Consider the following 27,103-nt stretch of genomic DNA (forward strand, 5'->3'; position numbering starts at 1 on the left):
TAATCGCTGACAACACCATGTAACTGACGAGTAAAATAACCTTTTTTTTATATGAATACATGTGTTTTTCATCTCAAATATCAATTTACACATCTGACTTTTGAAGAACAGGACGGCAACTAAAGATTATTTTCTCAATTAGTTGTTTGGTCTATAAAATGTCAGAAAATTATCAGAAATGGAGGAAAGAGAAAATATTTAATGGAATTAGATCATTTTTCTTAAAAAAAAAAAAAAAAATCAATTATCAAAATTGTTGGCGATTAAATTTAATAATTGACAACTAATCAGTTATATGTCGCAGACCTTTTCCTTATTGGATTTAAATCTGGACTCTGGGATTGTCTCATCCTCTATGCTTCACAGCAGCAACATTAGCCACAGTTTGCTAACCCCCACCTCGGGCTACATCCACACTGCTACGTTTTCAGACTAAAACGGCGAATCCGAACACCTAAAATGGAGAAGTTAGAAAACGCTGCTGATCCTGTATTGGTTTTAAACGACAGCGTAGCCTACGCTTAGCCCCAGACCCTGCGCCGTAGCCTGACGTGCACCTCCTTAAACAATGTAACGACGCGTCAGGGCGACGTGTACCGTAAGAACTATGATTGGTCGGCTGCAGGAAGTCTCCGGTGCTTTGAAATAAATTTCGCTAGCGGGCAAACCAGCGGCTGTAACGTGGCGGAGCGTCGCAACCCGGTCAGAATGTGGTCCATTCGGTCGATAACATTTAAAAAGTTTAAAACGGCTGCACATTTATGATTTTACCCCCACGCTCAAGTTAGCGGAGCGCTAAACTGGAAGTTAGCCTGCTCTGTATCGCCACCAACTAACGTTTGGGGGGTGTAACTGCAGAACGACGGCGACACCGACGCACAAGTATAAATGCATCGCTACGTGCGCAGCTACGCAGCCTCTTTGTCCTCCACTTCCACCCCGCTGTCGCTCCGTGCAGAGAAATCTCCGCTGTGGTTCTTCACCATCGCTGCTCTTCGTTCGTGTCTAGCTGAACTTTCTTCTGCAGCTGCAGAGTAGACTATCTACTTCCTGTTTACACCGGCACGCGCATGCTCAGTGTACGTGAACGGCCGCATGATGTGCGTTTTCAAACGTGTTAATACAGACGGAGATCAGTTCTGGGCAGAAACGTAGTAATGTGGATGCAGCCTTAGCTAAAATAAGTTAATTACGTGTACTTGTACTCGCTTTATATCGTGGTGTTTGTCCTGGTTCTCCAGAAGCACGTACCCCAGTTTTTAAATCGAGCTAAAGATGCATACAATATAAAAACATTGTTTTAGCCAAATAGGACTGTAGACCTGAAGGACATGAATGAATTTGCTGTGAACAGCATGGATAGAAATTGTGATTATACTTGTAAAATTCAGTTCATCTGAAACGACTGCGAGATGGATCCATACTGAAAATGATCATCAGCCTGTTGCTGCTGCTTTCTCTTTGTCTAACCAGTTGTTGGTCCTGTGTGCAGGAGACGATGTGGGGAGCAGGGAGGAGGCGCGGGGTCCAGCCCTAAGGAGGCGTCCTGCGGCTGGGAGGAGCCCTCCTGCGGCCCTCCTGCGGCCCTCCTGCGGCGCTCCGGGACGCTCCTACTAAGATGTCCCTCAGCAGCGGCCCTGCAGGCGGGAAAGGTGTGGACTCCAACGCGGTGGACACGTACGACAGTGGTGATGAGTGGGATATCGGTGTTGGCAATCTGATCATTGACCTGGACGCCGACTTGGAGAAGGACAAACTAGAGATGTCGAGCGGTAAGGAGGGAGGGGGCATGGCGGCCCCCCCCAGCGCCGTGGCTGCTTTACCTGATAATATAAAGTTTGTTAGTCCTGTAGCCGCCGCTCCGGGCAAAGAGAGCAAATCCAAATCCAAACGTAGTAAAAACTCTAAGGAGAGCGTGAAGGCCCCGCCCTCAGACGGAGCGAAGAAGGAGGTTCATGGTCGGGCCCCTGGGGACCCACCGCTCCAGAACCCTAACTCTACCCCTAGTAAAGGAACTGACAAGTCTAGTAAACCCTCCCGTGCTGCCCCCGCTGTGAAAAAGGACAAGGACGGGGTGTCGGGAAAAAGTAAGAAGGAAAAAATGGAGGTTGTAGCTACTGGAGTGGTTAACGCTGAGAAAGAGCCCGTGGCCCCCATGCTGCCGATAGGGGCCCCTCGCGGTGGCCCATACGAGGGCCAACAAAACCCTGAGTTAGCTGCGGCCGAGCAGCTGGGGAATATGGCACTGGACTCTGCGGGGATTGGCCAGCCTGTCGCCATGGCAGCAGAGCAAGAGGAGGTGGACGGCGGCGAGTGCCGAAATCTGAAGAAAGTCGTCTGTGTGAAGGTAAGAGGACGCGCCGTTTGACTCGCTGCGCTGCGGCCGGCGCGGTGCGCTCCGCTGCTTAATGGTGGTTTTAATGTCTTGATTTTATACGCGCCCCGTTTTGTGTTTTGTCGAGAATAACTCTGCTGCCATTTTAACCAGAGCTCTCAAAAGAAGAGGGAACCAATCAGGAAAGTTGGTTAAATAAAGGCCAAATACAATGTGTAATGCTGGATTGGGGGATTTAAATCATCAAGCAGGGCGGGATCTCTCCTCATCCAACAGATATCTGATCAGTCTTCTGCTCTGTCTGATTTATGCAGTATTAATGTGACAGATTTAAAGACATCAGGTCAAACAGAGAGCTGCACAATTAACCGCGATTATGATTTTAGCTTCCCGCAATTAAATGAACATGATTGTCGGCGATATTGAAAATGCGTTTAAAGTGCTTCGCTTATGGAAAACTGCACGTGCACCGTCCTGCTGCTACAGTCCAGAGCAGACAGCAAAGTCCGCATGTTTCTGCCGGAGCTGGTCGCGGCCCTTCTGGTCAGTGCTTGGGAGTCGGTCAGACGGAGCGCGTCCCAGAAGAAGAAGCCAGATGCAGCTCTCGGCTCCGCGAAGAATACACTAGTCTTTTTTTTTTTTTTTTTTTTGACGGAAGCTGCGTCAAGCTGCACAGAGCAGATTGAACTGGGCAGGAAGTCTGGAACATGTATCTTAAGGATTCTGTTCTTTCAGTCTCTTCAGCAGTAAAGAGTCGGCATTTTCAAAATAAAACCCAAAAAACACAGTTAATGAATCCGATATGGGATTTTTTTAAGTCTGATACCGATTTCAATATTTGAGGATTTTAAAATCCGATAGCAGATATATATCGGCCGATATTCTTTTTTCCCCTTATTTTAAGAAACAAATAACATAAACAAAGATTATCCCTAACATTTGTTATTTTGAGACCTGGGACATAATGCTGTTTATAAATAAACTTTGTTAGTAGCAGTTAGTTGTTAGAAGTAGTACTTTGAACAAAAGTATAACAAAATATATTAAAGTTTTGATAAATAAGAGTCAAATGTATAAAACTACAGAAAACATTGTTTAAAATATCTGATTTGTTATAAAATACTACTTCTAATGAACATTAAATTGAATTGTGTATGTATTGTGGGGCCAGCGAAACAGAAACCAAAAAAAATTCCGATATAGTCCCTAAAAATCAAAGAATAATTGTCTATATAGATCAAAATAATTGATGATCATGTGGGCCGTAATCGTGCAGCCCTAATCAAACACGGAGAACACTGGAACCTACATTTCCCATAATGCAACCGTTGGCCTCTTTTTATTAAACCCTTTTTTTTGAGTTCGCTCCACCAGAGAGACCGAAGACACCTGAGTGGTTCTTCTGGTGACCAGTAAACTGACCTTCATGTGTAAAACCGGTGGAGTTTCCCTTTTAACCCTTTAAGACCAGACGCAACGTCTGCATGCAATTTTATTTTCTGGCCATATCGTCTTCACCTCCCGCTGAATCCCAGTCCACACCTGATACATGCAAAATGTTTCTCTCATGTTCAGTTCTGCAGAGATGGACAAGGTGAACACAAACGCACTGAGCACTTTCATATTTTACCCTCCAGCGAACAGTCCCACAAAAACAGAGGGTCAGTGAAGTTAGATTTTACATCATCGTCAGCATTTAGACTCCATTTTGCTCCACAGATGTCAGAATATTTCCTTTTATTGAAGAAAGAAAATAACAAGTGTGTCCGAACAATGGAAGCGCAAGGGAGAAGGAAATGATCCTTTCATGCAGATCTGCTGTTTTTCCTCTCTGGACTCTAAACTGTTCAGCTTGTGTCTCCCCACAGCTGCTCTTCAGCCTTCATCACCATTTTACCAAATTTAGCTTAGCGCAGAGGTTTCCAGCTCTGCCAAAGCGTCCTGCAGCTCAGAGCTGTCTGTTATCCGGCACCGTGGAGCTCTGCTGCCAAGCTTTCTTTTCCTTCATCCAGCTGGCCGACCTCCTCTGTGCGGCACGCTGATTTACTGCCGTCACCTCTGGCCTCTCAGATACAAGCAGGACTGCAGCTGGCTGTGGGTGTCGCTTCTTCTTGACCTCGTAGTGTTCTGCCGCTAAAACCTTTAAACTCTCATCTGTCTTGGTATCTGCAAGGCTGTAATAGAAAACTTCGGATAAGAAATACCTTTGCTCTGCGCCCCTGCTACAGGGACCAGCTGTGTTACTAAGAAATGCTAATAAAATTGACTTCATAAACAGTCATTTATTTTAAATTTTAAGGGAGATCCCAAAAGATTTATTTAAAACTTTTTTAAGGAAGCTTTTGTGTCGATTTAACCTGGTCAGCCTCCACACACTGCACAAATGTGTTTCTACCTAATACATCATCTGAGAACGAGCTGTTTACAAAGTAATGTAATCAAGCCCAGTTTCTGTTTTTAGATAATGCTGCCATTGATCCTTCGGCTGATCCTGGAAACAGTTTGTCATTTCAGCAGCACTGAGTCACTATTGAACCTGCTCTGATGTTTGACTGATTTAGATTCAGACAAGCTGGTGATTTATGGGTAACATGGGCTGTTGATTCAGTAACAAACAGGCTGCCAATTCACTGAAAGGTTATGCAGGTTGTTGAGTCGAGGCGTAGCAAGGCTTCCATTTTACACTTAAAATGCTTTTGATTCAAGGTTAGAAAGGCCGTGGATTCAAGGTTAGAAAGGCCGTGGATTCAAGGTTAGAAAGGCTGTGGATTCAAGGTTAGAAAGGCTGTGGATTCAAGGTTAGAAAGGCTGTGGATTCAAGGTTAGAAAGGCTGTGGATTCAAGGTTAGAAAGGCCGTGGATTCAAGGTTAGAAAGGCCGTGGATTCAAGGTTAGAAAGGCCGTGGATTCAAGGTTAGAAAGGCCGTGGATTCAAGGTTAGAAAGGCGGTGGATTCAAGGTTAGAAAGGCGGTGGATTGAAGGTTAGAAAGGCGGTGGATTGAAGGTTAGAAAGGCGGTGGATTGAAGGTTAGAAAGGCGGTGGATTGAAGGTTAGAAAGGCGGTGGATTGAAGGTTAGAAAGGCGGTGGATTCAAGGTTAGAAAGGCTGTGGATTCAAGGTTAGAAAGGCGGTGGATTCAAGGTTAGAAAGGCTGTGGATTCAAGGTTAGAAAGGCTGTGGATTCAAGGTTAGAAAGGCTGTGGATTGAAGGTTAGAAAGGCTGTGGATTCAAGGTTAGAAAGGCTGTGGATTGAAGGTTAGAAAGGCGGTGGATTGAAGGTTAGAAAGGCGGTGGATTGAAGGTTAGAAAGGCGGTGGATTGAAGGTTAGAAAGGCGGTGGATTGAAGGTTAGAAAGGCGGTGGATTGAAGGTTAGAAAGGCGGTGGATTGAAGGTTAGAAAGGCGGTGGATTGAAGGTTAGAAAGGCGGTGGATTGAAGGTTAGAAAGGCGGTGGATTGAAGGTTAGAAAGGCGGTGGATTGAAGGTTAGAAAGGCGGTGGATTGAAGGTTAGAAAGGCGGTGGATTGAAGGTTAGAAAGGCGGTGGATTGAAGGTTAGAAAGGCGGTGGATTGAAGGTTAGAAAGGCGGTGGATTGAAGGTTAGAAAGGCGGTGGATTGAAGGTTAGAAAGGCGGTGGATTGAAGGTTAGAAAGGCGGTGGATTGAAGGTTAGAAAGGCGGTGGATTGAAGGTTAGAAAGGCGGTGGATTCAAGGTTAGAAAGGCGGTGGATTCAAGGTTAGAAAGGCGGTGGATTCAAGGTTAGAAAGGCGGTGGATTCAAGGTTAGAAAGGCGGTGGATTCAAGGTTAGAAAGGCGGTGGATTGAAGGTTAGAAAGGCGGTGGATTGAAGGTTAGAAAGGCGGTGGATTGAAGGTTAGAAAGGCGGTGGATTGAAGGTTAGAAAGGCGGTGGATTCAAGGTTAGAAAGGCTGTGGATTCAAGGTTAGAAAGGCTGTGGATTCAAGGTTAGAAAGGCGGTGGATTGAAGGTTAGAAAGGCGGTGGATTGAAGGTTAGAAAGGCGGTGGATTGAAGGTTAGAAAGGCGGTGGATTGAAGGTTAGAAAGGCGGTGGATTGAAGGTTAGAAAGGCGGTGGATTGAAGGTTAGAAAGGCGGTGGATTGAAGGTTAGAAAGGCGGTGGATTGAAGGTTAGAAAGGCGGTGGATTGAAGGTTAGAAAGGCGGTGGATTGAAGGTTAGAAAGGCGGTGGATTGAAGGTTAGAAAGGCGGTGGATTGAAGGTTAGAAAGGCGGTGGATTGAAGGTTAGAAAGGCGGTGGATTGAAGGTTAGAAAGGCGGTGGATTGAAGGTTAGAAAGGCGGTGGATTGAAGGTTAGAAAGGCGGTGGATTGAAGGTTAGAAAGGCGGTGGATTGAAGGTTAGAAAGGCGGTGGATTGAAGGTTAGAAAGGCGGTGGATTGAAGGTTAGAAAGGCGGTGGATTGAAGGTTAGAAAGGCGGTGGATTGAAGGTTAGAAAGGCGGTGGATTGAAGGTTAGAAAGGCGGTGGATTGAAGGTTAGAAAGGCGGTGGATTCAAGGTTAGAAAGGCGGTGGATTCAAGGTTAGAAAGGCGGTGGATTCAAGGTTAGAAAGGCGGTGGATTCAAGGTTAGAAAGGCGGTGGATTCAAGGTTAGAAAGGCGGTGGATTCAAGGTTAGAAAGGCGGTGGATTGAAGGTTAGAAAGGCCGTGGATTGAAGGTTAGAAAGGCGGTGGATTGAAGGTTAGAAAGGCGGTGGATTGAAGGTTAGAAAGGCGGTGGATTCAAGGTTAGAAAGGCGGTGGATTCAAGGTTAGAAAGGCGGTGGATTCAAGGTTAGAAAGGCCGTGGATTCAAGGTTAAACTGTCCGTGGATTAAAAGATAAAATCGGCTGTTCATGATTAAAGCTGCAGTCGGTAACAATTGGACATCAGGTTTTCCTGTAAAACCTCATTCCATTTAGGGCTCGCTCTCAAAGTTAAACAAGTGGTTAAGCAAAGGGGCCGGGGTCCTCGCGAGAGCCTCACCAGGACCCCGGCCCCTTTGCTTCGGCGCGTTTTCTTCATGTACTGCTGTCAGGATACAGTGACCGTTTCAGCAAATATGAGAGAAATATTCCCGCTGCAGCTTTTAACAGGCTGCGAGTTCCAGGTTACTGCTTGACGTTTCCAAGAGCCACTTTCTGTTTGAAGCTCTGCGGCCAGGAGACACCTCGAGTCTATTTCAACACCACAGACAGAAACAGATGACACCGCGTGGACGAAACTCAGACTAAACACAAAGGAAAGACGGTGGAGAAGGAGGGAGCCGGTCTCTTCCTATTGGACGGTTTACAGCGAGGACAGACAGTAAAGATTACAGAGACACATGTGGAGGGGGTCTTCTTCCTGTGAATAGAAAATCTTGACGTCACTCCTGGATATTTCCAGCTGCTCAGTCATCTCTGATTGGAAAAATCTGCCGGTTATCTAAAACAGCAGTTACCGTCCAAGTCTTGGTGTTAGTTTCTCAGAATCTGACTTTTAAACTGAAGTTTAGCCGGGAGCGTCAGGAGGTCTCAGTTTGTTGTTGCTGATCCCTCCCATGTGTTTGAGGGTGGATGTGGTTATCAAATGAAACTGCTGTGTTTTAGATGATGGGGTATTGTTCATCAGTAGGAGCAGTAAACACTGAGAGATCAAATCAGATGAAAAACCAGTTGGAGCTTGGCATAAAATAACAATATCATGAGACTAGATATCATCTAAAGTTTTGTTTTTATCTTAAAGCTGCTGTTACTGCTGAGTGAAATTAACATTATTACTTAAGGATTATTTAAAATTTTCTTGCTATGCTCATGTAAATATTTCTTAAAAGCAACAATCATTTGGACTGAAATCCCCAAGTCTTTGATTAGAGCAGACGAGTCCAGCATCATATTAAAGTTTGAGTCTAAAGTAGCTGACACCCACTACCTGAGAAATGCCTCCACGTTTGTAGTTCTTCTGTAAACCTAAGTAGTTCAAGTCCAGTAAAAAAACTTAAATGGTGCAAAAGTTAAAAACAACGTTTACGTCACCAAAACAGAGTTTTGTTCATTATTTCACTGTAGGATCAACCGATGACCAGCTGCTCTGTCGTCCTTCATTAATATTATACATAATATATTGTATACATATAGTCCAAATAAAGCTTCTGAGGGTGTATTAACAGGCTATTCCAAGGTGTTTACTTTAAAACTTTGAAGGCTTGATTTCCTTCCACTGCAGAATAACCAAAGAAGGTAAAGGCAAAGTTCATGGCTGGTATTTATCAAGCTTCTCAAGTGCTGAGAATTCATGAAATTTACTCCTACTTTTAAACTTAAGAATAAAAGCAAGTTATCAAATTTCTCAAAGCTAAGAATCACTCTCACTCTCCCAGTTATTTATTTAAGACAGAGGTCTCTCAAGTGGTCAGGAGCTGCCAGCAGGGCCGAAGATGGACTGTGGAGACGTGCACAAATCTTTCAGAAGAAGAAGAATGCTTCTGAATTATCCGACGACGCGCAGTTAATAAGACGGGGTCGGGCAGCGCAGGCATAAACTTTGTCAGCGAGTTGGTGAGGGACGCCATCTCGCCACTGACTTGACACAGTGATGCGTTTTCAACTAAGCTGAAGGTGGAGATGACGCTTTGTTCCTTTGCCACAGGACAAACGCATCAATAAGCTATAGTTATAGTAGTATAGTTATAATAGTTGTGGAAATAATTTTGGCACTTGGGCGCTCATATAAAGATAAACTTTTTAATCTTTCATTTATTAACGTGTAGGCCTATATCATAATGTATTATCTTGAAAATTCTTCACTGTTGAATATAAACTCCTGAGTGATTTCACCTTTCAACGTGAATTTATCGGAGTCATTCTGAGAAGCTTGATAAATGCGGTCCCCGGTCAGTAAAACTGAGAAATAATGTAAATTTTCTGAGAGACATCATTTTCAGGGATCAATAATAAGTTAACAACTTGAAGTTATTCTGCAGCAGTGGAAGGAAATGAAACACATTTCTACAGGAAACACTTTGGAACAGCCTGTAAATTCACCCTCAGAAGCTTTATAATAGAGTTATAAAAAGCAAGTAGCGCTACTGTAAACTCCAGTCTGTCATCCACAGCAGGTCCCTCACTAGCTTAGTTTTTACAGGAAACGCATAAATCTGCAGACTACAGGAGTTCTTGGCTAATTTGTCCCTGATTCACCCCTGCTGACAGTCCCAGGAGAGACCTGGTCTGGGACCTTGGTCGGTACAGATGTTTGGCCCAGATTATCTGCTGATGTGAGGGGGTTTATAATGTGTTTTTTTGTGTGTTTGGGTCCTGAGGAGACGCCAAATTTCTCTTTTTTTTTTGAGAGTAGAGCTGAAAAGGTTTGGGAACCCTTGCTTTAAGGTAATGGATCCAGCTTCTTGAACCAAAACTCTGTGGACTTATTTTTAGACACACAGTTTCCAGTATACAAGGTCCACCTAACTAAAGCTAATGTAGTCCAATACACCAGTCCTGCAATCAGTCCTCCTTTCATGAAGGTATTATTGTTCAAACTCTAGAGACGTGTCTGTTTTTACCAAACTGAACGTTATAAGCTTCACAAAGGAGGATTCACCACAGTTGTCCTGACGTTTGATTTAGTTCAGCCTTGTTTTTACAGCTCAGCATATATTTTTGTAATGCTGACAATATCCTGAATTATTTCTTTCCACTGCAGTTTCACTTTTCTTCTGCTAAAGCGACCGTTAAATACGGGCCAAATACTGTAAACTCCAGTCTGTAAGGTACAACGGTATGAAGAAGAGGCTCCACCTGCACATAAAACCTGCAGCAAAGAGCACCACGCTCTGCTCTCTGGGGGTTCTCCAAATGTTTTCTGGGAAACAGAAGTAGAGGAAGATGGGTTGAGAGGAAATTGCCTTCACTGAAAAAGTAAATGACAGCGTCTCGAGAAGCTAACGGGGCCCCTGACAACCTCCTGGAGTTCCTGGAAGTGTGCTGAACAGAGCGGGTCACATGTCTGAACCCTGCTGCTCCTCTGAGGTGGTCACCCTGCTCAGAAAAGCTGAAACGCGTCAGAATGAGCAGATGTAAACTCAAAGCCACGATTGTATTGTTGATATTTGGGGAATGTATCCCAATACAGATCCTATTTTAATAAACGCATACATAGGAGAAATGTTTGCGGTGTTCTCTAAACGTGCACACTAGGCAGCAACACGTTCTCCTGCCGTTCACGTCGCCATGAACTAGGGCTGCAGCTAACAATTATTTTGATATAATCGTTTATTATTTGGATTACGAATTGCGAGATTACGCAGTGCCTCTCATCAGTTTTTAAATTAAATTTGAGGTTGTTTAAGGCATGTGCTAATTAACAGTAAAGACAATAAAATGAATACTGTTTTCAAAGATACATATTTTAATAAACATTTCTGCTGCAGCAGAAGAAAGTTCCGCTGAAATCAAGTCCTTTCATGGACTAAACAGGTCTATACAGTACGGAATAAGTGTCTGTGCAGCGCTGTATGCAGCACTCACATCAGTACTGCAACACACCGGGACAAACTGACACTATTTATACAAAGAAAGGAATAACATCATGCATTACATTTGCCGAATTTACAAGAGGGGACCAATAATAACGATTTTGTTGTAGACAGCGTTTCACAATGTTTATACAGTGGGGAGAACAAGTATTTGATACACTGCTGATTTTGCAGGTTTTCCTACTTACAAAGCTTGTAGAGGTCTGTAATTTATTTATCGTAGGTACACTTCAACTGTGAGAGACGGAATCTAAATCAAAAATCCAGAAAATCACATTGTATGATTTTTAAATAATTAATTTGCATAAAAATGACAGACCTCTACATGTTTTGTTAGTCGGAAAACCTGCAAAATCAGCAGTGTATCAAATACTTGTTCTCCCCACTGTATATTTCCCCCTAACTGAACAATACACAACGTTAAGGTGACGGTGACGTTACGGCCCGACGACGCCATGAAAAGGGGTGAGACAATATATCGTACATTTTTCCATGATGCTGTATCGATATTCCAGCCCATCATATCTGTACATAATATTAATGAAAAATAGCGCTTCGACAGTTAGCTCAATGCTAACATATAATGGGAATCTCCATGAACGTGCTAACAGACATTAGCATCGCGCTCGCAAAAATACAATCTTAACAAACTACACATTATGCTTCACATCCCGAGTGACATACTGTGCAAATACTTAGAGTACACATGTTTCCTGAGCTCTGTGTGAAATAAAAAAGAGCTGCTAACTTCACCGTCTTGATCTGCTGCTTCTACACTCCACCCAGACCAGCTACAGCAGCCCCAAAGGGTCAAAACTACAACCCAATAATTCCCAGTGGCCTAAAAATACAGCTACCAGTAGGAAGAGAAAGGGCAGCACGACGCTGCGTCACTGAACAGTTATTAATATAATGTAACTCAGGTGGTACACAGCCATTTGTATTGGCAGTAAAATATTCAGTGAATTTGCGTTTTATGTGCCTTTTCCTTCATTTTACGGGCATTTTGTATTAATAGACAGATCGTGAGCCGGAGCCGTGTATCGTATCGGGAGGTAGCCTGCGATTCCCACCCCTAGTCATTGATTGATTTATTGTCGATTTACATCTGTTAGTTGTTGCACCCCTTCCATCGACGATGCAGCGTTTGATTATACGGTGAAGGCACATCTGGAATGTGAACAGGACCGTTGGGTATAACTATTATTTGCTACGTCATCGATTAAGAGAAAATGTATTAAACGTCACAGCCAAAGTAACATGAAGTAACATAGCTTTGTGTTTCAAAACCGATCAGGACCACGTCGTCTACCTTATTCGTTCATGTTGGTTTTTGAATTGGTCTTAAATTCCATCCCGTCCTTTTCAAAAAGCTTTTCATAGTGAAAATGTAGCAGAGTGATTTCTTCTTTCACTGTCAGACCACGGCGTCGGTGTAGAAGTTACGGTCCTTTGCCCCCGTCCAAAGAGAGAAATGACTTTGTTCGGTGTGGGTCTCTCCCTCCCTCCAGCCCAGATGTTATTCCAGCGTCTCGACATCCCGTGGAAAAGAAACTGCTAACCTGTTGTTCATTTCTAACATTCCTCTGAGTTTGTGTGAGAGCAGCGAGAGGAGGAGGAACGTGAAGGAAAAAAGTCCTTGAGGGGTTTAAGGGTCACTGAGGGTGGGATTGTGAATGTGTTATGGAGGGAGGTCCTTGAGGAAAGTTCTGATGGGTTTTTAACGTGTGCTTTAGGGAATTTTAAAGGCCTTGAGGGGTTTTTAAGGGGATGTTGAGAGGTCTCCAGGTGTCCTCTTCATCTTCCCTCTGAAGGCCTCCTCAACACGGCCTTCAACACATTCCTGACGTGTTTCTCTGAACATGTGTCCACGATGAGTCCTGATAGGAGAAGAATGTGTTGATGGGGGGGGGGGGAGGGGGGGGGGGGGGGGGCGGCCATGTGTGGTCGCTAATCTTCAAGGTCTCTCTCTGCTGAGTCAGTTTACAGGAACACAAATAACTTGCTTACTCCAAATATCCAGATTAGATCAATAGTTCAAGGCTATCGCACGGTTTCCAGAAACCCAGCGTCCCCTGTAGTCCCCTGATGTTTGATACTCGTGTGATGCCTAGAAGGTGGGATTTAGGTACAGGGTGATGGAACGAAAGGAAGATTGAGGTTCTTTATTCGTTTAGTTCAGCTGGTGCTCATTGGACTACAGCTGATTCCAGGTTTTTCTGTGACTCTAATTGAGATGACTACAGCAACACAGCGTCTCTGCGGTACTGCTCTTAACATCGCTGTAAAATTCATGCAAAACGCCTCTTCAAGGCAGATCCAAAGTAAGTTGAATGTAGTTCTTGAACCATTTGGAGTATCTGCCTGGTTTTGGGCTTCTTTGAAAGATAACACTCTGCAGTGTCTAACCCAATAGAATCACTTTAAGTGCTACTGGAATTGATTAATATAAGTTTAAACGCATTGAAAATTCTGCTTGAAAATGCTTGTTAACAAATGCATGCAGACAACTACAGATGGGACTTATTAGCTGGGAAACACTGTAGGGCCGCAGCATAAAGCCTTACCTAGTCCAAGTTTGAATTTCAAACCAATACCATGAAAAATGGTAAATTATTTTACACAGGTTTTTCTAAGTGGATGTATTTTTTTCTAAAACAGCCCGCCCCCTGGCGGCAGGCGGCTGCGTCGCTCCGTGTCAGCCGGTAGCTTGATGCAGATGTGTTTTGTTTGCTGGTAGATCATGAACTTCCTACTTAAAGCTGGATATCGTTATTTTCAGAATGTTATTGGCTACACGAACTTCCCGTCATCGGCACAGTTGGTTGCAGTTGGCTCTGCCTGCCCAGGAAATAACTGGGGCCGGCCCTTCCTTACAGCGCGGCTCTCGTTGGCTGTTCATCTTTCTTTTTCTTACGTTGAGAGGTGATCCAAGTAAAATTTGACTGCTTTTGTGGCGTCTCTACAGGGGAGTCACGGTGTGAGCCGCTATGTTGGTCTGCTGTTTTGCCCTCCAGGTCCCCGCGCATGTCACGTGACTGAAAACTGTGAATTGAAGGCTGTGAACGGGACGCGTGAGCTCCGATTGGGTCGGATTTGGTGTCACTCGAAAGGTCAGAGTTCAGCGGTTAATTTGAATACAAGATATCATCGGAGTTATTACGGTTCTAATGACATACGAGCCGAGACCATTTTTGTTGGAATATAATCGTGTCGCGTCAGTTTTGCTTGTCCTGGCTGGTCTGACAGAGGCGCTGATTGGACCCGCTGTGGTGACTGTATCTTGAAATGGTTTGCATCGGTCGAATCACGAGGATTTCAGCTTTCATACGGTGCATCGTACGGGTATGAAGTTAACAGAGCACCTGTGCACAGACCTGACGGCAGGCTGTGGGAATGTTAAGAGGTTAAAAGTTACATCATCACAGGTGGGTTGAGGGGAAACTTGCAAGACCTTCCTCTAAATTCAGAACTTGTTGTTAATAATTGATAGTGATAAAAATGTGTATGTAGATGAAATAATTTATAAGTAGGGGTGTGACATTTCTCAAAATCCATGATTTGGTTTATACCTTTTTTTTTTTTTTCTTTTTTTTTGCTGATGTGTATGTTCCCAGGGTTTTGGGGGGGGGGTTCACAATGTCAGGGTTACTATCCATCTTGGGCTAATTAAACAAGCCTAACAGACTTTACTTGGCTGAGCTGCCAAGACACTAGGGGTGTGAGTCTGACTACCTCACGATTTGACTATGATTCAGAGGGCTGCGATGCAAAAAATGATTGCCTCATGGCGTATTTGCAGTTTTCATCTGTATAGTTAACTTATTATGTTACTCTTCTTAGTATTATACCATTTTGCACAGATGCGCTCTACAGTTTTTCTTGCGTACCAGCTGACCTCCCTCTCTGAACAGACGTCACTTGCACAAACTGGAGACTCTCTGCTGCCTTTTGTAAGTTTACAGACTCTTCATAGCATTTTGTCTTTTTGTTTGTTTGTGTGTTGGACTGCACGGCGATGCTTTATCTTGACCGGGCGCAATTGCATATGAGAATCTGTTCTCAATCGTCCTACCCGGTTAAATCAAGGTGTAATTAAATTTATTTTTAATAAATCTCAGTAATGAGAGAGAAAACTCTACAGTGATTGCGGCTTGTGGAATGTGGGACTTGTAGCTTTTGAAGGAGACACAATACACCAGCAGCACCCACGCCACCCTTTATGTAAACAAAGAGTACTGAACAATATTTGCAACAATAACTTCAGTGAAACAGAACAAGGGGAGCGTGTTGCTCTCAGGAGGCGGCGGCTAGAAGGAGCACATATTGGCACAATGGCGTCCGGGACCAATCTGTCCACTGCAGAGGCTCTCCTCACAACCTGGAGGAGGAACTAGTATAAATCACTCTACTTGTATAATATTAGAACATTAAATTATGGTAGGTTGTTTTCTTTGTGCTCGTAAATCATTTTTCTGGTTTGCACTTTTACGGGCGTATGCGAGTGAATACTCTGTAGAGCCATGAAACCATAAGTATTTCACAACAGCGTCTCATTGTTTGTCCTGGTGACTCAACAGGACTAAGTGTCAGAAATGCTTCAACAATTTCCTAAAACCTAAATAAAAACAGGACTCTTATCTCTTGAGGTCTGGCGGCCTCGTACAACCTCGCCCACTCTTCACGTCTCCACTGAGTGACACATTGAACAAGCGTCAGCTCTCCGCCCGCATGTGAGACAGAGAGGCTTTCTGAAGTGCTGATCACTATCTCTAATCTCTCTCTCTCTCTCTCTCTCTGGCTCACAGCGAGCGAGTGACCTTGAAAGGAATGTGGCTTGTTCTTGTAATGAATACCTCTCTGGCTGAATGGAGAGGAGGAGCGGGGGTGTTTCCCGGCCCGGGCAGCGTCACATCGCTGCTGCGACTGTTTGTTGGGTTGAAACTCTGCAGCCAGTAGCAGGGCTATAAAACAGACCCCCCCACCCCGAGTGAGGAGGTTAGAGGGGTGAGCGAGAGGCAGTTGATTGGTGGGTTTTCAGCTCTTCGGGGGGTTTTCCCAGCATTCCAGGCGGCCATGTTTGTTATTCTCAAAGAGGAGGAAGGATAGGGGCTGGAAGGCTGATTTTCTCTTGCAACACCCTCTTAACCAGTCGGTTAAACCAGTAAGCGTCACTCCCAGCGCCCGGCAGAGCTCATCATGCTCGCCAGAAGCTCTGCAGGGAGGAAGAAGGTGTCTCAGCCTGTAAAAACAAGGTAAAACACGCACTTACCTGAAAAAGGAAAGGAGCCGTATCACCTTTTTATTTCACCGACAGCAACTTCTTTCAGAAAGCGACAAGTGCAGATCCTTGTTCTTGGATTTTTACTAGAGAGGCACAGATTGCATTTTTCCTGTCCGATTCCGATGTTCTTTCTTTCTAAAATCGGCATACTCAAACATTTTTGTGACTTTTCTTTATTGGAAAATTCTCTTTATTAGGATCCCCATTAACTTTGTTTTTTCTGACCGGGATCCATTCATTATTTATTTAATAATCTACATTATAAAACACTGATTAATAAATAACTTCAAACTGCAGCAGGTTACAGGACCTTCGCTCACTCAAACACACCTCCAAATAAAAAGTGCTCCAGGTCTCAGGCCGCTGCGGAAAATAAACTGCTCAGTCTTTCCTACAGAAGGACTGTGTAACGGTGGTGGCCTGATTCCGGTCTCAAGCCGATCGATCGGTGCATCACAAACCGGTGCCACTAAACGCGCTGCTGTATGTTGGCAGAAAATCAAACCCCCGAGGACAGAGGATGCACAAAAAGCTACAGGCTTCACATGTGCAATCAATATATGTTGGTGTTTATTAGGGCCGGGCAATTAATCAAAAATGCAATATATCCTAATGTGTCACGAAACCAGTTAAATTAAATATTGCCATGCTGCAGTCAGCTGGCCTAGACATCAATTAAACACTGCAAAATATTACACCATAATTCATTTTAATATGTTTATATTAGTGCTGGGCAACAACTAAAATATTTAATCGCAATTGATCTCATTGTCATGTGCAAAATTGATTAATGAATACTTAAGTAGTGCATTGCGCACTTTTAGTGTAAATGTACTGCTATATACACAAGTGTAATAACACTTTAAACAAATAAGGTGCTTTTCCCCAGCAGTATTCTCTTCACACAGCAGCTTTAAATATTTGTTGTAAATCTCAACTTAAACATTAATGTAATCAAATGAAATATTAAACCAAAGCTGTTTGCCGCTGCCAGGTCTGAGCCACAGGTGAACAAATGTGTTTTCAGCTATCAGCAGAAACGGTCTGTGTTCAGCAGCAAGTGTCCCTGTTGGAGTGAGCTGAAGTGCTCGCCTCACGCCTTTCTTGAACTTTTTGAAAGTGATGCGCAGCACGAATCATTGGAAGAGAGACTGATCCTCGCTGTTTGTAGCACTGTGGTCTCACAGCAAGAAGGTGGCGAGTTCAAACCCCGGTTGTCCCGGCCTTAGGTTCTCCAGTCAGTGCCAATGACCAGACACTGATATAGATCTGGAGCTGGTCCCCGGGTGCTGCACAGGGATCTACTGTGCGCCTATTTTACTCTTAAACACCCCCAAAAAATAGATCCGGTGATGAACTGGAAAACGATAACGAGTACAACCGACCGTAATCTCCGACCCCGTCGAACCCTCAATGCTAACTGTCCAAAACGTAGTCGGAGTGGCGATCAGGAGTAACGGGCTTAACCCGGTTGGCCGGACGCTCTGCGGCCACTTGAAAAGTGACCTGAAAAACAAGAGCGAGATGACAGAAGACAACAGGGAAAATTCAAGGAGCGTGTGGTTTTGGCTAACGTTTGGCTATTTAGCTAAATCGATGCTTTTTATTGAAACACGTTGAACTTCTCATAAAGCCGACGCTCTCGTCAGCGTCACTGTTTGTGAACAGATCAATCACAGCCTGGATGGAGCGGGATTTAAAAAAAGCTTGATGTGCTGCAACAAACTTTATAAATGTTGAACTCAGTCTTCTGCATAAACTGTTCTGATTATGGACGAGTTAGCAGCCTGATCAAATTCAAGGCTGGAGACTTTCATGTAGTCTGCAGCACAAAGTTAATGACTAAAAAACAACTCCAAACTGAAGCAGCTGTAATGTGAATAAATATTATACTAGTGGTAAGTTATATTCTATTATATGAGTATAGTAACACAATGAATATATTAGTATCAAACTTAGTTATTAAATTAACAATATACTTTTAATTTAATGTTATACTATTATTCTAATCCAGTCATTTAGACCAGTTCCTCCTCCAGGTTGTGCCTGTGCTGCACCACCTACACGACTTATTTATTCATCACTCAGTTTATTCTCTTCATCTTTGTTCCCTCCTGCCCTGTTTCAATTTTGTTGTGTTGATCAGGTGGTCGATGAAAGTTATCACACACATCACTGCAGGCGAGCTCACATCATCTTGTTTAAACCAACTAAAACATAAAATGACTTCACATGATTTGCTGTAATGTTGCGTGCAGAAACATCATAGTTTATGTAAGACAGCTGCTTTTCAGTAGGCCCGTACAGGTTGTTACAGGCAACTGAGAAAGTTGGTGAATGCCTCAATTTGTAGGTGGCATGATGACATATAGGCAATAAATATTTTATAAATATATTTCAATTCCTTATAAAAACTCAAATATGTCCCTTTTTAAAGGTGTGTGGCTGATTTAAATTTGGTTATAGCTCAAAGTGGTGCGGCAGTCTTAAAATATGCTGACAAAGTCTTGAAAGGTCTTAAAAATGTATAGAAATATACTTCAGGATTCCAGGATACAGCCTGTAGATGCATTTCGCAACATGTATGTGACAGTGAAGTATCTTCTTCGTGCAGTTATCCACCTCGCTGGCGTTCGATCGCTCGTCTTGCTTTTGTTTATCTCCTTCCCCCACACATCCAGCGTGGTCTGCCGAAGCCTCCGCTGCGTGTTTGGGTGGCAGATTTGCAGGCTGATCATTGAGGGATCATTGGCTAATGTCGATTTCTGACAGTGTGATTGGTTTACATGCGTTGCGTGGCGTGATTTGCTTCCTGGTTCAGCTTTCCGCGGGTGGCTCTGACTGTGTGACTGCTCAGACATGCTGTTACTCAGATATCAGTTTGATGTGGTGTGATTTGATTAGATATTGGCGCTCTCACTCTTCAGCAGTTGCTACAGACACCAAACTTTTCCATATTGTGAAGGTTTCTACAGAAGGGTTTGTTAATATCTCCTTCACAGCCTGAATTATACAACATTTTATTCCCAAAAACATGGCGAAAATTCATTTTGTTTTGCCTGTTGACAGTGTTTTCTGATTTCTGAAATGATAAAATGAGACATTTAAAATCCCCTCTGTAAAAACGTCAGTCTAATGTGTCAACAAAATAAAACAATAATTTTGAACCTGACTTAATCCAGCGTTCAGATTTCAGTTCTTGAAATAGATGCAAATTATATACTCATTATATACTGCCTCATTTGCACGTGTAAACATACGATCTCAGAAAACCTGTAATACCAAAAAATATTGTCTTAATGTGAGTAATCAACTAGGAAAGATAGCTGTTAAAGTCTTTGCCCTGTTCACCTGCAGTGTCTCCACTTAAATCTGAATATTTTCAGGTTTCTTGACTGTAAACTGAATCTTCTTTTGTGTTGTGGACAAAACGAGATGTTTGGGGACGTCTTGGACTTTGTGTAAAGACACTTTTTATATTCCTTAGTGGTCCTAAGCTCGACAGAAACCATCAGGTGTTCATCTTGGATTTTATGCTTTTCTCTTTTAAATCAAAGAAAATTTGACCCTGTTTTGCTTTTGAGCTGAGTTTCCTGGGAATAAACATTTTCACTACTTTCTGATATTTTGTAGACTAAACTTTAAGTGGACGGTTTGGTTCACCTGAAGTGACCCTTGGCTAAGCCACGCCCCGAATATACAGCTGGCCAATCACAGCGCTGTGTAGGACTCGTTCTAATGCCGTTTTTCCAGTACAAGTACCAGCTCAACTCGCCTCGACCCGGTTTGGCCCTGCTCCGTTTTCAATGCTCCCTCAATGTAGCTGGTCGTCATAGCAACGCCACACACAACTGTGGCGACGTAATGTTCAATGCGACACACACCAGCGATCCACACGGCTTTCTCTTTTTTTTAAGTTAAAGCGTTGTAAAGTAAAGACAGATGAGCGGTATGAAAAGCTTCCAGCTGTGTTTTCCTCTGCCGTTGCTGCAGTGGTCTGTGTGACGGCGGGAGCAGAGGGCTCTGTGAGCGGGCGGCTGGCCGGCCTCACGCGCTCCCCCCCGCGGGTCACAGCAGGCTTCTCGTGGAGCTCCTCAACTCCGAAAATATTCAAACACATTTTTGTTCCGCTTCTCGTTAAACTGTCAATATTGTAAACTGTAAAATATAAAACTTTGTGTTGCTGGACTGTCTGGTGCAGCAATGATGATGCAGTGAATAGTGAATATTCTCGCCGACCAATCAGCAGTTTGTCGTGTTTTCACGTCACATTTTAGTTTCCCTCAGCTCGCTTGGAACCTCGACGGAGGTGACACGAAAAAAAGTACCTGGAAGCAGGAACAGGTGCAACTTTTCTACAATGGAAAACCAAACGAAGGCGAGTCGAGCCAAAGGGCCTCCGCTCAGACTAGCTTGGTTTGAGGGCCTGAGCCCGCCAGCCGCTTGGCGAGCTTTATGACACGTATTTACTTGTGACATCACAAGAAAGGGAAGTTAAGGCTGGACTACAAACGAGCTGTTTTCAGTTCAGAGCAGAGTTTTCTGTGGGAGATGGGAACTCCCTTTGGGCTTTTTCACTTTACAAACCTGTCACATGCACAAAAAAGATATAAACTCAATAAAGGAGAGGGGACAAGCCAAAAAGCAGAATATGACCTCTTTAACAATCACGTTCCTCTGACGCTCAGGCCGACACAGACGTGAGTGCTGCTGGCTGAATAATAATGATGCAATAATGATGCAATAATGAACATACATCAGTCAGCTGGTCAGTTTGGCTAACCTTTGCAGGTCTTTAGGCTGCAGTGGAAACACACAACAATGGGCTGAAGGAACATTTACATTTACGCATTTGGCAGACGCTTTTATCCAAAGCGACTTACATCTGAGGAACCTTTTAGTTCTTTGTTCGTGGCTGTTGTTGGCCACCGCCTGCTGACCGTGCTGAGTGGGTGAGGTTGAGCGTTACCAACTGAGCGCCCTGCATCATTATAGATAAAATATCTGTTGGTCAGAAATAAACAAAGATTTTGTCAATAAAAAAGGCTGGTTGGCTGGTAAATATGTGGTTAACAGCCATGTTTCCTTCCTGTGTGTTGCTGCAAACACAGACTCCTTTAAACTCCCAGGACGCCACAGTCACTGCCTCAGGTGTTTCTATTGGCTGTCAGCCGCTGCTCAGGTGTTGGCCAGGTAACCGCTCCTCCCGGGATCTCTTTGTCTCCCCTGCCCCGCCCTCTCGGTCATTCAGGAGGAAATGTTTGGATGTTGACACATCTGTCCAGGTGTCTCGCTTCCTGCTGGTCTGCTTGGTCAGACAGGTAAGAGATGTAGGACTGTGAAGTGAGGAGATGAGTCTTAACTGGAGTTTCATTCTAACTTCCTGGTTGGCGTTGTTAAGGTATTTCCCCACAGAATCAGGTGACGGGAGGTAGGGGTAGCTAAGCTTCTGTGGAGGGAAGGTCATCCCATGCTGCGTTCAGGGCTAATGGTTTCTGTCATTACAGTTTTTTCATGATTAGTCTAGAAAACCTTACAGAAAAAGGCTTAACGGCTTCTTTAACTTGCCTGTAGTTAGACGAGGGTTTTATGGCTGTCTTATTTATCTTTTTCCCATGATTTTATGTATTGTATTGCACTTTATTGTGAAGCACTTTGAGATTTATATCTATGAAAGATGCTATATAAATAAACTTTACTCATTTTGTTTAAACTGTTCAGCAAAAACCTACACGTTTGGCATTAAATAAACCACTTGAAAATGATAAATCACTTATGATGGAACTAATGGAACCTTGTATTAAATATTTAATTAATTTACCAATACTTTATGGATCTTTGGCCTAAGAGGTGGTAAAATCTTATTTAGAGTTTGCACCAGAGCAGGTTTCCATGGTTATATTTTTGTCCTACTGCACATTGCTGCAGCTCCTCTTTTCAGCCTGTGTTGAAGGCTTCGTTTTAGCTATGGAGTGATACATCTAGTCTCTAAATGATCTTTGTTGGGAGTTGCACATGCTCAGTTCCTAGTTAAGGACTACTAGCCAATCAGAAGCAGAGAAGGGCGGGTCGGCGAGAAGCCGGTAAACAGCTCGGGTTCAGCCGTGTTGTCGTGTTTGGAAGGGAGAGGAGAGCTGTGTGCTGCAGCTCGCTGTTTCTGAGGGCGTGTCGGAGTAGCCGCTCGGCGAGCGCTATATGAGGCGCGTTTCGCTTTCATCCCTGTGACGTCACAGGGATGAAAGCTTTATAAGAGAACTTTATAAAATAAAAGCAAATTAAAAGCAAGTACTGTAACCACAACTGTACACTAACAATGTCTATTTAGAACAATAAAGCAACAGGCACCTTTCATACTGCAGTAGTTTATTAAAAGTGCTTATAGGATTTAGGCAATAACTCAGTGGAGAATGTTCTGTAGGCGACATCACGAGCCAGATGTTCCTCGATGTACTTTAAACCTTTACTCGTTACTAATAACTTTTTTAAAGCTGGGTCTCCGACATTGGCAGCGTTGTGTTGGACAGATTTGTACTGCGGTGTTCATGAGAGAGAGAGAGACAGAGAGAGAGAGAGAAAGGGACGAGCGAGAGGATGTGCTGCGCAAATGCGCTACGGTGCTGATCTGCAATCAGAGGGCCGCCACAAATAAATGAACGTATAGGAAACGCTGCCTTTCCCCTGTTGTTGCTGCTGCAGTGGTCTGAGTAACTGGGACCAGGGCGCTCTGTGGGCGGGACTGGCCAGCCGGCCGCCACCGCTGACCTTGCGGGAGCTCATGGAGCTTCTCAACCCCGGCAAATGTTTGAGCACATTTTTGATTCACAATTAACTTTGGTAAAACTGCCAATATTCAAATTCTACACCGTTAATTTCTCCATTAGTTGTCAACTACTAAATTAATCACAAACTATTTTGATAATTAATTGGTTTGAGTCAATTTTTAATAATATATGAATATAAAATCTCTTAAAGTTTTCTCAATCTATTCGCTGCAAAGCAAAACCGTTAGAAAACAGCACACGTTTTCCAGTCTGTAAATTAAAACTACAGAGCAGCTGTGAAAGATTCTTATAAAAACATTTCTTTATAAAGGGCACGTAAAAATGCGAATATACAGAATTTGAGCGGAGCATTTTAAACGGCGAAATCGCTGCAATCATGTTCATTTAATTGTGGGAAGCTAAAATCGTAATCGCGATCAATATTCGAAGAATTGTGCAGCCCTAATATTTAGCTCCACTATGTCCAGCAGCTGTTCTCTGACTGTCTGCTGGACGGCGGCTTTATTGGAGCTCGTTTGATGAAAACAGCTGCTGCTGGAGATGATGATGAGGGCGAACCAAAGAGCCGCTACGGGTGAAAGATGCTCTGTAGAGCTGAAGGGATTCATCGCCACGAGTGACACCTTCCTCATTGCAGGCTTATTATTGATAAAAGTATTGATTATAGCAGCTTTAACATTCTTCCTGAATGTCCTCATATGAGGTGATATATCAGGGGGGAAACTCTTCTGATGTTTGACCTTTTAGTCTTGTGACTCAGGCGCCGCTCGCCCAGCTTTATTAGTCGATTCAACATCACGTAATGAAGTGTCTGTCTGTGTGGCGGGTGACCTGTGGGGTAAATGCTTTCTGAGCTTCGGGGGAGAGTCCACCGCACTTTATCTGTTTATTGATATAGTAGTGATGTAGGTGAGAGCAGAGCACCTGTGCTGGAGCCGCTTTGCATTGTGGTCTATCTGTGGGTGGACATGTTGACCTCTGACCCAGTTTATGTAACCGTGTCTCCTCTCATGTCCCCCCCCCCCTTCCAGATGGAGTCCCCCGTTTCCACCCCTGCTCCTCCTCCTCTCCACCTCCTCGCTCCTATCGCCAGCAGCGACATCTCGTCTCCCTGCGAGCAGATCATGGTCCGCACGCGCTCAGTAGCGGTGAACACAGCGGACGCCGCGCTGGCAACCGAGCCGGAGTGCCTGGGACCCTGTGAGCCGGGCACCAGCGTCAACCTGGAGGGCATCGTGTGGCAGGAGACCGAGGACGGTGAGGTTAAAACACGCACAGGTGTTGACGAGACGGCGTGGAGGTGACGGGAAGCTGTTCACACATCAGCTGCTGCCGGACACTTTGATCTGCCGCTGTTAGTGGAACGTTCTGCTAAAATACTCAGTTCCTCTCTGTGATTAGTCACTAAGCTGTTTCTGAATCACTGATGTGAGTCGCCCTCAGAAACCTGGTGGGTGCGATGTCGGTATGAAACTACTCGACGTCTGAGACTCTGCAGGGGAAAGACGTCTCATCCGAACATGTCTGACATGTTTCCTGCTGCAGAAACACGTGCGCCGGGTTTCAGTCACTGAATGTGTTTGTTCAGTAAATGCACGTGTTTAACTGCGTGTTTGTTTCCAGGCATGCTGGTCGTCAACGTCACGTGGAGGAACAAGACGTACGTTGGAACCCTGCTGGACTGCACAAGACACGACTGGGCCCCTCCAAGGTAAACACAACACATAGACTGTATGAAGGAGTGGTTATACTGCCACCTGGCCGCCTTGAAGAAGACTTGAAACTAGCGACTGAGGCCATAAACTCATCAGGAAAGTGTTTACTGAGGGAATAAGTGGGCGGTCCGATACTTTTAGTGCAGGTGACTCAGCCTTCCTGCTTCTCCTCGCTAACGCCGTCACTTTGTGTGTTTTCAGGTTCTGTGAGTCTCCCACCAGTGACGTGGAGATGCGGAGCGGTCGGGGTCGGGGAAAGAGGATGCGTCCCAGCAGCAACACGCCGTTGAATGACAACAGCAACTCCTCGGACAACAAAGGCAGCGGCAGCAGCAAGACGCGTGGCGCCGCTGCAAACAGCAAAGGCCGGAGAGGCAGCCAGACGGGCGGCGGCGCAGAGGACGCCAAGGCCAGCCCGTGCTCCGCCAAGAGGAAGCCCAAACCCGCCTCAGATATGGAGCCCACCTCCAGCTCGGAGGACACCAAGGCTTCAAAGAGAATGAGGACCAACTCCACGGGCGCCGCGCTCCCCCTCCCTGGAGGCAAATCTGACCCGCTGCCCCCTCCGCTGGTGGACCGGACCTGCCCCTCCCCTGTGCTCATCGACTGCCCTCACCCCAACTGCAACAAAAAGTACAAACACATCAACGGGCTGAAGTACCACCAGGCTCGAGCCCATAACGACCACGACGTCCGGTTGGACCAGGATGGAGACAGTGAATATGGGGATGACCCCGCCCTCCACCCTGACCCCGCCCTCCACCCTGACCCCGCCTCTTGCAATGGTGCCGCCATCTCTCCCGCCCGCTCCACGACACCCAAAGGACGGGGCTTTGACGCCCCTTCCCCCTCGCCGGGGAAGCCGACATCAAAGGGAAAGAAGAAGGCGGCTGAGGCTGAGCCTGAGGTGACGGACGGCGGCGAGGAGGCGGCGTGTTTGACGGACGAGGCCAGCAACGACGGGATGGACGACAGGAAGGCCAAGAAGGTCGCAGCCGGAGGCAAGCCTGATAAACTGACCCAGAAAGGCTTGAAGCCGGCACGCCCTGTGGCCCCCGCTGCCCCCAGCGCCCCGTCACCCTACGCCCTGCAGGCGTCCTCCCCAGCTCTGGGCTCGGTGGTACAGTCCGTCCCCAAGAGTCCCCAGCTGAAGAGCATCCAACCCAAACCGCCTCCTCTGGCTGACCCCACATCCAGCCCCACCCTCGCCAAGGACAAGAAGAAGAAGGACAAGAAGAAGAGGGAGGGAGGGAAGGAGGGGGACAGTCCGAAGGGTAAGGCGGGGAGGCCGGAGGAGGGGAAGAGCCCGTACTCGGAGGCGAATGACGCTTTGCTCAACGGCTCCTCCGAAGCTCACCAGAGCCGGCTGGCCAGCATCAAGGCGGAGGCCGACAAGGTGTACAGCTTCTCGGACAACGCGCCCAGCCCGTCCATCGGCGTGGCCAGCAGGATCGAGGCCGGCCTCGCGCCCCCCCAACACCCCAGCCAAAACGGAGCCGACAGTGCCTCCGTCAAAACCAGCAGCCCCGCCTACTCCGATATCTCTGACGCTGGGGAGGACGGCGAGGGGAGGGCGGAGGGGGTGAAGGTCAAAACTGAGCCTGACCAGGGGCCTCGTGAAGGGGCCAAGAAGGCTCTGTTCCCCCCTCAGGCTCCCAGTAAGGAATCGCCATACTACCCCAACTACGACTCCTACTACTCTCCCAGCTACGCCAACCCCAGCCCGGGAGCGCCGCCCGCAGCGCCGCCTCACGTGGAAGGAGCTCAGGTGAAGGTGAAGAAGGAGGAGGAGCAGCCGGAGGTGGCGGAGGAGGGCAAAGTGAAGGTGGAGCCTCCGGAGGAGAGGAAGGCGGAGCCGGGGCCCCAGCAGCCGTCGGTCATCCAGCAGCGCTCCAACATGTACACCCAGCCTCTGTACTACAACCAGTACTACGTCCCGCCCTACTCCTACTCACCTGACCAGGCCTACCACGCCCACCTGCTGGCCTCTAACCCCGCCTACCGCCAGCAGTACGAGGAGCGCCAGCGGCAGGTGGACAAGAAGGCTGAGGGCAAAGAGCGGGAGGCTTGTGGGAAAGAGGAGTGGAAACAGAAAGCCTCGGTGCCCCCCACCCTGTCCCGGGCCCCCAGCCTCACCGACCTGGGCGCTAAGGGGGGACAGAACCTGACCAAGCCCAAAGAGCCCCCGCCGGCTTCAGAACAAGCCAAGTCGGTCATAATGGCGAAGGGAGAGGACCAAAAGGCCCCCGCCGCCCAGCCTGAGGGTCTGAAAATGAAGCTGAGTGAAGCGGGGCATCATGGGAAAGAGGAGGCCAAGCCAGGGGTGGAGCCTGGGAGGCCGGCAGGTGTAGAGCCTGCCATGTGGTACAGACAGGTAACTGCATTTTTACCCAGAACGCCCCTGCATCCGGCGGTGTGTTGCTTTAACCTTTCAGCAGCA

General features: G+C 45.8%; 1 protein-coding gene across 1 annotated transcript in view; it reads left to right on the forward strand.

Annotated features, from left to right (window-relative positions):
• The window catches only part of znf609a (zinc finger protein 609a), a 70,247-nt gene that overhangs the window by 33,834 nt on the left and 9,310 nt on the right, over nt 1–27,103 (forward strand). The window contains 4 exon segments of the mRNA XM_038705322.1: nt 1,493–2,347; nt 23,980–24,205; nt 24,572–24,659; nt 24,865–27,037. Coding sequence (XP_038561250.1) covers nt 1,619–2,347; nt 23,980–24,205; nt 24,572–24,659; nt 24,865–27,037 — 3,216 coding nt within the window. The 5' untranslated portion in view covers nt 1,493–1,618.

The sequence above is a fragment of the Micropterus salmoides genome, unplaced genomic scaffold (genome assembly GCF_014851395.1).
Source record: "Micropterus salmoides isolate LMB-PRFRI ecotype aquatic unplaced genomic scaffold, ASM1485139v1 Ms_hic_scaffold_8, whole genome shotgun sequence".
In the NCBI taxonomy this organism is placed as follows: Eukaryota; Metazoa; Chordata; class Actinopteri; order Centrarchiformes; family Centrarchidae; genus Micropterus; species Micropterus salmoides.